The 10,942-nt window shown below is 44.6% G+C and overlaps 1 protein-coding gene across 1 annotated transcript; it reads left to right on the top strand.

Annotated features, from left to right (window-relative positions):
* The first annotated feature begins 7,261 nt into the window (after positions 1-7,261).
* LOC125550743 (protein CWC15 homolog) lies at positions 7,262-10,261 on the top strand. Its single transcript, XM_048713823.1, has 7 exons — positions 7,262-7,549; positions 8,553-8,659; positions 8,807-8,848; positions 8,950-9,034; positions 9,575-9,665; positions 9,758-9,864; positions 9,964-10,261. Exons 1-7 carry the CDS (start codon positions 7,419-7,421, stop codon positions 10,085-10,087), a joined length of 687 nt encoding a protein of 228 aa, XP_048569780.1. The 5' UTR covers positions 7,262-7,418; the 3' UTR covers positions 10,088-10,261.
* Positions 10,262-10,942: the final 681 nt, after the last annotated feature.

The following is a 10,942-nucleotide window of genomic DNA, read 5'->3' as shown; positions in this document are numbered from 1 at the left end:
CTATTGTGCCATCGTATGATTCGATGTTCATGGGTTTGAAACCCTCGGGGATTTGATGATCCATTACTTCATCTGTGAAGCATAGTGGGTGTGCGGCGCCTCTGTATTGGGCTATATCACGACGCAGCTCAAACGAGCTTTGTCTACTGTGTTCGGCCCGGCCGGATTTACTGTATCCGGTGTGACAAGTATCGTCTCATGCCATGGGGCGCCCACGTGATCCATAGATCGATCTTGTTTGCCTTGCCTTGTCCTCCAATATATCTTCGCAGGTCTGGCGCATTTTCCCGTGCCTTGGTATTTTTTGAGCGGCGCCGGGGTGCGGCTTGAGTGGAGGGCCGAGAGGCCTCTCTGTCGCGGCCACGGGGTGGCCGGTCGGCCGCATCATGCGCTGGTGATGTAGGTTTAGGTGCTTCCTCCTCTAATCGGGGTAGCAACCTGCGCTTTGGGTAGCTCTTGGAGGGGCGTTCGAGTTCATACTCTTCGGCCGCAAGGACTTCAGTCCATCTGTCGGCTAGCAAATCTTGATCAGCTCTAAGCTGTTGCTGTTTTTTCTTGAGGCTGCTCGCCGTGGCCATAAGCCTGCGTTTGAAACGCTCTTGTTCGACGGGATCCTCCGGCACAGACAAATTCGTCGTCGTCGAGGCTTGCCTCGTCTTCGGAGGGAGGCATATAATTATCGTCCTCGACCTCTCTGTCTGCCGCTCTCTCATGAGGGCTGTCTTCTCCATCCTCCTGTGATGAATCTTGCTGGAGGTGGTTATCTTCGGCACTGTCCGCGGTGTTATTATCTCCCGTGCCAGAATCACCATTTTTGCTTTGGCGGGATTTAGAGCGGCACCGCTGACGCCGGCGCATAGGCTGCTTCTTGGAGGGGTCATCCTCCGTTGTTCCATCGCCATTGCCTTCTTTTGGGGTGTACACCATATATCATACTACGAGGTGGCTTTCCAGTGCCCTATAGGCGCTAGTTCTTGATCGTCTCCTGCATCGGCGTCCATACCGTCGATGTATTCGGAGTCGAAGTCGAGCATGTCGGTTAAATCATCGACAGTGGCTACGAAGTGGGTGGTGGGTGGGCTTTGAATTTCTTCATCATCCGCATCCCAACCTTGCTGACCATAGTCCGGCCAGGGCTCTCCTGATAAAGAGAGAGACTTTAGTGAATTCAGAATATCGCCGAAGGGCGAGTGCTGAAAGATGTCCGCGGCGGTGAACTCCATGATCGGCGCCCAATCGGGTTCGATCGGTAGGGGCGCGGAGGGCTCGGAGTCTGGAGAGGAGTCCGGCTCCTTGGAGTCACGGGCTTCGCAGAGAATAGGGCTGGTGTTCGGCTCGATTCGCCATAGAGATTGCAGCCCCCGAGGCGGTGTCCAACCACCCATCCTCGATTGGCGCAGTTGGCTCTGAATTAAGGGTCGGAGCTGATGCGGGTGCGGCCTCCAGGGCACTGTTCGGGCAGAGCTAGATCATGCCCATCGTGACAGTGCGGCGCGCTCGGCTGTGGCTCGAATCCGTCGAAGATCAAGTCTCCGCGGAGGTCGCGTGTAGTTAAACTTCCAAATCTGACCTGATGGCCAGGGGCGTAGCTTTCGATCTGCTCCAGATGGCCAAGCGAATTGGCCCGCAGTGCAAAGCCGCCAATACGAAGATCTGTCCGGGGAGAAAAGTCTCACCCTGGATCGCATCGTGTTGATGATCGGAGCCATCGGGCCTAAAAGTGACGACACAGAGGAACTCTCAATGAAAGCACCAATGTCGGTGTCAAAACCGGCGGATCTCGGGTAGGGGGTCCCGAACTGTGCATCTAGGCGGATGGTAACAGGAGACAAGGGACACGATGTTTTTACCCAGGTTCGGGCCCTCTCGATGGAGGTAAAACCCTACTCCTGCTTGATTAATATTGATGATATGGGTAGTACAAGAGTAGATCTACCACGAGATCAAGGAGGCTAAACCCTAGAAGCTAGCCTATGGTATGATTGTTTGTGTTGTTGTCCTACGGACTAAAACCCTCCGGTTTATATAGACACCGGAGAGGGCTAGGGTTACACAGAGTCGGTTACAATGGTAGGAGATCTACATATCCGTATCGCCAAGCTTGCCTTCCACGCCAAGGAAAGTCCCTTCCGGACACGGGACGAAGTCTTCAATCTTGTATCTTCATAGTCCAGGAGTCCCGAAGGTATAGTCCGGCTATCCGGACACCCCCTAATCCAGGACTCCCTTCACACGCACAAGAAAAAAATATTGAATCCTTTGTCCTGACATACAATCCGAAATTGAACAGTTGAACTATGAGCTACACAAATCAGTGTTACTGTAACTAGATTTAGAATTAAGTCATTGTAGTGTAACCAACTCAAAAACAACTGACCAAACTTGCAAAATATGAAATGGATGGCAGATTGTCACAACTACGCAATCGCCCAATGTTCTCAAGTATTTTAACTGCAACATCTTGAAGCACAGGCTCACCTTGTTGCATATTAGAGAAGGAGGCCACGCCATGATGTAGGGATGGATATTGTGATCCACTGTAGGTGCGGAGAGCTTGTTTACCTTCTCTGTTTTCAGGCACAAGGATAGGAAGCACTTGGTATGCCCATTATAATCAATAGAGAGGTACACAAAGCCATCTATGACTGCCACAACCTGCGTCGTGAAAACGAACTCCTGGGAAAACACAGTGAAACCAAGAAATCTGTCCGGTGAGAAAGTCTTGTGCGGCATCCATTTCTCAGCACCATCACCATCGGCTCCCCAAAACCAAACCGCAAGCGTAAATTTGTTTGCAGACAAGTGATCCATGAAAACCATAGAGAGGTTCCCATCCTTGGTCAGGCCAAGCCTGAATTCTGTGGATTCCATGTCTTTCAAGTGCGGCGGCAAATCCATTCGAGATAACTCCGGTGTCGCGGCGTTGAGGACGACTATATATGCTTGATTCTTGTGTTTCCAGTGGACTAATTTATCAAATTCATCCACCTGTGTAGCAGTGTAAGGCGAGAGCAAGCACTTGTCACCTCTATGATCCCCAGGTTGCGGCTGGAAATGGGCCTTGGCCAGCTTCGAGAAGAGAGAGCACTGGGCTTCGGCTGGGCTTAGTATCTGTTTGAGGGAAAAATGATCCACTCATCTTTGTATTGATAGATTAGTTATTTATATGAATAAAAAAAGAGACACAAGTAGGAGGTGTCTTTACATGAACAGTCATAGGCTAGAAGTCACGACGGTTGAGAAAAGGAGATGCATCGGTTGCTATAGAAAACCGCACGCACTGTTAGACAAGAGGAGATTTTCCCTCTAATTAATATATGTTAATTAATCACAACACTCCCCCTAATCTACGCTTGTCCATGTAGAATCGGCATATGATCATCAGGTAGAATCGTCATCTTGAAAGATTGTCCAGGTTGCATCATCATCTCAAAAGATTGTCCAGGTTGCATCGTCGTCGTCGTCATCTCTAATCGTGCTGATAACATGTTTGAGTGAAAAATGATCCACTCATTACAGGAGAATATGTCTCATTGAAATCAATGTCGGGTCTCTGCGTGAACCCTTGTGCTACGAGCCTTGCTTTGTATCTCACCACCTCATTGTTCTCATCCCGTTTCCAAAGAAAAACCCATTTGTATCCGACAGGGAAAACATTGGGAGGTGTCGGTATTGCTTCAGTGAATACCTTTTTTTTTGTTCAGCGATGCAATTTCTGCTTGTATTGTGTCTTTCCATCTAGGCCAGTCGGAGCGTTTTTGACACTCAACGATAGTCTTTGGATCATGATCAGTGAGAAGGATATCTGTAATTTTTTCAGCAAAATATATGTCGACAGTCATAGACTTACGATAAAGATTCTCCAGAATCGATATAGTTGATGGAAATTTCCTGCACCCCTAGTGACTCTTCATGATTTCCCAATATGCGTGAGTCTGGGTGTTCTGATGGCCCAGCCAGTGTGTGTAAACTAAAGCTAGGTTGTGGAGGTTTCCCTTCCACTGGGTGTATACTACCCATAAGGTGTTTGTCAACGTTGAGCTGACTTGCATTTACTGACTCCGAGGTTTTTCTCCTCGATTTCCTTTGTTGCTTGCTGGAAGCTTGTTCCAGGTCAGAGGCCGTACTACTCCCCCTCTTTTTAGGAACAGGGAGTTGAGTGGTTTTTATTGGTACCTCCACTCTTTCGGGCACATTTCTGACTGGATTTAAGGACTTTGTAACACCTTTTAGATCAGTAAATGAATTTGGTAGGTTATTTGCAAGATGTTGCAAATTAATGATTTTCCGAACTTGGAGTTCGGTCTCTTGTGTACATGGATCAGAGGACGAAATGTCTAGAGCATTCCAATCAATTTTCGGACATTCTTTCTGGTACTTGAAGTCTCCCACTAATGTCGGAAAGTGTTCCTCATATACAATCAGCATGACGGGCGGTGAACAGGTCCCCAGTAAGGGGTTCCAGGTACTTAATAATCGACGGCGATTTGTACCCCACATAGATCCCCAGTTTCCTATGTGGGCCCATGGATGTCCGCTGTGGTGGTGAGATCGGGATGTATGTATCACATCCGAACTTACGTAGATGGGAAATGCTAGGAGGATTTCCACATACCAATGCAGAGGGGAAGTATTGTGATATGCAGTAGGCCTCAATTGTATCAAGTCAGCAGCGTGTAGAACCGCATGACCCCAACAAGAGGTTGGCAAGTTGCAATTCATTAACAAAGGTCTTGCAATGAGTTTGATCCTTTTAATCAATGATTCAGCCAAACCATTTTGTGTACGGACATATGAAACGGAGTGCTGAACTTCAATCCCCAAGCCATGCAATAATCATTAAAAGCACGTGAGGAGAATTCTACAACATTGTCCATGCGAATTGACTTAATTCGACTTTCTGGATAAACAATTGAATTTGAAAAAAAGACTTCTTTCTATTTTGGATAATTTCTTTTTCAATAGGACCTCTTTTTGGAGTGAACGATCGAATATTCCCCTATTCCTTCTTATTTTAACTGATTGTATTCCATATGGAATAAGAGGAGAACAAAAGCATTCCACGACCTGCCAAGGGGCTGTTTAAAAAAAGAAAGCTCTTCCTTGAATTTACTTTATTTTTATTCCTTTTTCGAACTCCAACCAAAGTAGATTCGAAGACGAGTCACTTCAATTATCCTTTTAAGTTCTATTCTATCTTTTGTCTTTCCCTATTTCGGCTTGTAATTTAAAGACTTGCATCATTATCTTGGCAAATGCATGGTTTCACGTGGATAGAAGACACACGTGCGACCATCGTGTAAATGCATCAATTAGAACCATGAAGTACCGGAAAGGTCCAGATAATGGTTGGATGGGACCACAAATGTGCTTTCAATACGTTCAAGAAACTGAAGTGGTTCAACTTGTATTTTGAGGTGAGAAGGTCTCAAAATTAGCTTTCCCGTGGCACAAGATGTGCACGCAAAGTCTAAAGATTGAGGAAATTTTGACTCAAGCAAATTATGACCAATGGAATTGCTAGTAATTTTTCTCATCATCCCGATCCCGGGATGGCCTAGGCGATCATGCCAGGTTTGAACCGCGTCAACATTTTGAAAAATTACTTTGTATGCAACATGTTCTACGGGTTTGATGTACGTATAGTACAAACCAGGCGATAGAGAAGGAAATTTTTCATGTACCTGCTTGCCATATCCATGATCTTTGGTGAAGAGTAGATACTCCTCTTTGTTGTCTTCATGGGTTTTAATGTGAAAGCCATTTTTACGAATATCTTGATAACTGATCAGGGTATGTGATGAGTCGGGATACAACAAAGCATCCTTAATTGTCACTTGTGTACCGCCTGGGAGGGTAAATATGGCACATCCAGTGCCAACGATTACCGTATCGCGTCCAGCGATAGTTAGAATATCTCCATTCATCTTTTTCAGAGTTTGAAAATAATTCATCTCCCTCGGTATGGAGTTTGTGGTTGCACTATCCACAAGGCATAATTCCTCTTCCATTGGATTGTCACCGTAGAGAACGTCGGTGAGGCCCTTCAGTGCTCTTGGCAGAGCGTGCTTGATAACATGTTTGAGTGAAAAATGATCCACTGATCTTTGTGTTGATAGAGTAGCAAGGAGGAGGCATCTTTACATGAACCGTCATAGGCTAAAAATCACGACGGTTGAGAAAAGAAGACGCGTCGGTTGCTATAGAAAACCACACACACTGTTAGACAAGAGGAGACTTTCCTTCTAATTAATACTATATGCTAATTATTCACAACAATATCGTCTATTGCTGCACTGGGCATTGTGCAGCCCAACTGGACAACAATATATGGCTACTACTCCCTCCGTTCCTTTATGTTAGGTGCATTATTTCCAGCTCGGTGACCAAGGTAGCATTTTTTGAAGCCTCCGGGACAGGGACAATACTACCCCTGATATTAGTTTAGCATTAGAAATCAATTAGCGTGAGCCTCCACTGATTTGACCGCCGCATGCAGATATGCTGCCTTGGTCTGACATAAAGGAACGGATGGAGTAATATAGTAATTGCCTAAAGAAATATAGTAAAAGTATAATATAGCAATATTAGTAAAAAGATACTAATATAGTAATATATAGAAAATGTTTTTGGTAGTTAAAATGACAAAACTCTTCAAACAAAAATACTAGAAAATTCACATAAACCTTATATAATATTTAGAGCTTAGGAGTAATATTTGCATCAAATATAAAATAAAATGCAAATAATATTGTTATATAATCCATTTTGAAATTTAAAACAATTACCTAAAAGTTAATTTAGGATATTAAATAGTTCCCCCAAAAATGGTTTTACATAAGATAAATAACCAAATAATATTTAAATAATTTCCAACTTTTTATTGAAGCGTTCAGATTACATTATCTCCTTTGATTTTATTTTTGAGTTGGATTTGTTTTAAATATAAAAGTCCAAATAAGTTCCAAAATAAATATTAGGGAAAGTACTTTTATTACCCCTCATTATAATATTCAATAAACTCCAAAAGTTTCAAATCCTAGTCAAAATTTAGTCGTCTTTAGGTGGTCTACGGAGCTGAATGAAATTTTGTTACTTCTGTTTTTTTTTGTACTGCCATGCAAAGATCCGAAGTTTTCCCCTAAAAAATATTTTTAATATAATATTCGTGTTTTTTTGGCAAAGCGTCTTTTTTTGTTGAGACAATTATCCTGTTTTAAGGGCTGGTGGTAACTAATGAAGACCGTGAGGCCACCGTCCATCCAGTTTGTAGCCCAGCACGCATCGCGCTACCACATCCTGGTCTGGCCTGGCCCGGTCAAAACAAACAAAAACGAAAAGGCGCTTCTGGAGGGTCCTCTCCGCAATAATCCTCCAAACCAAAGCAGAGCAGAGCAAAGCAATCCCCCGGTTGAAGGATGACGACGGCGGCGCGGCCGACGTGGGCGCCGGCCAAGGGCGGGAACGAGCAGGGGGGCACGCGCATCTTCGGTCCCTCCGGGAAGTACTCGTCCCGCGACCTCGCCGCCCACACCTCCCTCAAGCCCAGGTAGGCAACTTCAAATTCAACAATCGTCTTCCCCTACCCGCGCTCCGATCCCGATTCCGATTCCGATTCCGCGCCCTCGCTCGTGGTTCGAATCGCCCGCCTCGTCTGGTTCCGCGCCCACGCCGTCCGTCGTTGGGATTGGGGCCGGGGAAAGGGTGCTAGGGTTCGTCGGCCTCGGAGACATGCTCTCCAGATCTCCGCACCGTAGGATTGCTGGCGACGTCGCTAGCAACCTCGTGTACCGCCAGCGATGTGTGTAGTGCTTCTGCATCTGTTGTTTGGGGCCTGAATTGGGCCCTGCCGCTAATCGCGTGTGAATGGATGGATGCACCACCTGCCGTTTGGTTTGGTTTGGTTGGTGTTAGGGGTCACCTGGATCAGGTCAATTCCAACCCAATAAACCCAGGTAGGTAGTACCTGTTTGCTGCAACGACCGACACAATTAGTTACTGTAGTTGTCAACCAACATATATGTAGTAACGTGAGCGAGTCTGTTTACGTGCACTAACCTGGGATAGTCGAACAAAATGTAGCTGTTCGCAATGTTCATCCTACATAGAACAAACAACTATTTTGTCTGCTCCGGCAGGCTCCATCAAGAGAGTGAATCCGGAAGCAAATGGCTTATCATGCTTCATATGTTCCTCATTGTGGGGTAGGTTTATTAGTTAACCATAATCAGTAAAAAGGGCAGCCCGGTGCACGTAGCTCCCGCTTGCGCAGGGTTAGGGGAAGGATCCGAGCCTTTCCTTGTGTTTCTGCAAGAGGCTGTTTCCAGCACTCGACCCATGACCTCATAGGCAACAGCTTTACCGCTGCGCCAAGGCTCCCCTTCTTAACCATAGTCAGTAACTAACACTATATGGCCGAACTGTTGCATCAGGCTTCACACGATTAATAATTTATTTCTTGCCCCTGTCAACCATGAATGATATTAGCTGATAGTTTATATATATTTTTTCTTACTATCTTCCTCTCAATACTCGCCCCCTCTTGTGTGCAGAAAAGAGGGCCAGCAAACTCAAGAGGAGGTACAGAAGAGGAATCTCAGGGACGAACTTGAGGAGCGTGAACGCAAGCACTTCTCATCCAAGGATAAGTCCTATGTTGGTAATACCTCTGGGCCCATCTGCGCTTTCTTCGTCAATTTGTGCAAATAGTGCTTTGACATATCCTTTCTTCCGTGATGTTTGTCTTTCGTTGTTTCCTTGTACCTGTGAGTCGTGATTGATTAGTTCAACCTCTTTTTTCTCGCAGATGAGAGGGACCGACGAAAAAGTTCGAGCCTGCTCTTAGAAGGTTGGTGACAACCTTAAAGCTTTAGCAAAGTCTGTTTAGTGTTGTTTATGTTCAAGGCAGCATACTGATTTACTTTGTTCTTCTGGTAACCACATTCACAGGTTCAAAACGGGATGAGGATAAGATAGTTCCACGTGAAATTGATGCAGACGACTCTGACGTGGAGCTCAAAAGTGATGATGAAAGGTCTGTTTAGTTAGTTCTTGCTCAGTAGTTTATCAATCACACCTGTTCAAAATGCTGACCAGACTCTACTTGCTGTTGCACTTGCATGGATGGGATTAACTGATACTCCCTCCGTTCCTAAATATAAGTCTTTTTAGACATTTCAAATGGACTACAACATGCGGATGTATGTAGACATATTTTAGAGTGTAGATTCACTCATTTTGCTCCGTATGTAGTCACTTGTTGGAATCTCTAGAAAGACTTATATTTGGGAACGGAGGGAGTACATCTTCTATCTGCATGAATAAATTGTATTGTAGACTGGGGCCGGCTGAAACTGTTCAATATGTGTTAGTTATCTACCTTAAACTTTGTTATTGGATGTGGTATGTTTATGTTTACAACAATACATATGGTAAAATAGCAAAAAAGAATAATGCAGCAATTGTCCCGGTATTTTTTTGGGACAGAGCTGTTTATCTGGGCCCAGATTTGTAGTTCAGCTGATTATCTCAACTTATTCTATGTCTTACTCATCAAATTGAAACTTTTATTCAGTGATGATGACGACGACGACGATGACACTGAGGCACTCATGGCAGAGCTCGAAAGGATTAAAAAAGAAAGAGCTGAGGACAGGCTTAGAAAGGTTTGTTGTTTTCTTCTCTGTATTATCATTTTGAGGTGCTCTTCTTCTTTAGGTTTAGAGAATTAATGTGAAGTCCCATCTGTTTGCTCCAGGAGCGTCAGCAAGCAGAAGAAGAGGCCAAGATGAAGGAGGCTGAGCTGATGCGAGGAAACCCACTGATCAATATGAATAACTCTGGCTCCTTCAATGTGAAGAGAAGGTGAAGACAGTGATGCCTTGGTGGCCTTTTTTTTAACAAAAGAATGCTGCCATGCTTTATCCTGAGCTTAATCTTGTTCATATATGTGTGTTGGCGCAGGTGGGATGATGATGTTGTATTCAAGAACCAAGCTCGTGGAGAGACTAAGACACCGAAACGGTTCATCAACGACACCATCAGAAGTGATTTCCACCGCAAGTTTCTGCATAGGTACATGAAATGATGTGCTGTATGCTTTGTTGTCTGGACAGTATGCATGCTGGAAGAGGAGCCTGTGATGTTTCTGAATTCTGAAGATCAATTTGTATGACATAACTGTAACATCTATGTTACCTGTACGGTGATATGTTTACCCTGTTCCTAAGAGTAAAGAGAAGAACCCACTGGTTGTGTTTTACTGATGCTTTGCCGTGACCTCAGCATCTTTCTGTTAGTATTTACTACTCCCTCCGGCCCATATTAATTGTCGCTCAAATGGAAGTATCCGTTTCAGCGACAATTAATATGGGACGGAGGGAGTATTTGAATTCTTCCAGACCCACTTTGACCTGGAAAATATGCATATTTGTGGTGTACTCTCAGTTTGTGTGACCGCCCGGCAGTGTCTTGGAAAATGTTTATATTTTTAGCTGAATTCATTTAGTGCTTGAAACACCAATTTTCTGGTCGGCCTTCTCTTGGGAAAATGATTTTAACTGAATTAGCAGCCAAAGTCCTTCTCTATTTGATTGCCAGTGAGAGTTTAGCCGAGCAAATTGGCAGGTTACCCTTTGCCTCTGTTTCTCATGGCATTGGAGTCGTTGTACTGCTTGGAGATTGACATCCTGGTTCTCCATTGTTGGCTGGCCACTTTTTCCATGGCTGGTTGGGAGGGGCTAAGGATAACATTTATTTTCTCTCCTTGTTTAATTGCCCAGTGAGTTCTGCTTGCATGGTTGCATCTGCTGTAGTCTTACTTTTGCAGAATCTGCTGTCTTGATTTTGTCGATTGATGTTGAGGTAATGTTGCTTGTTATCAAATTCAAATGAAGTAGGTAGCATATTTTCCTTATAACATTTTCTCTGTTCTACTTTGGAT

This window comes from Triticum urartu, chromosome 4, assembly GCF_003073215.2.
Source record: "Triticum urartu cultivar G1812 chromosome 4, Tu2.1, whole genome shotgun sequence".
In the NCBI taxonomy this organism is placed as follows: Eukaryota; Viridiplantae; Streptophyta; class Magnoliopsida; order Poales; family Poaceae; genus Triticum; species Triticum urartu.
This window is presented reverse-complemented; position numbering and strand designations above follow the sequence as displayed.

Coding starts and splice junctions, on each gene's coding strand:
- LOC125550743 (XM_048713823.1), top strand. CDS start 7,419: ATGACGACGGCGGCGCGGCCGACGTGGGCGCCGGCCAAGGGCGGGAAC. Junction 7,550..8,552: donor CACACCTCCCTCAAGCCCAG/GTAGGCAACTTC, acceptor TCTTGTGTGCAG/AAAAGAGGGCCAGCAAACTC. Junction 9,666..9,757: donor CTGAGGACAGGCTTAGAAAG/GTTTGTTGTTTT, acceptor TGTTTGCTCCAG/GAGCGTCAGCAAGCAGAAGA.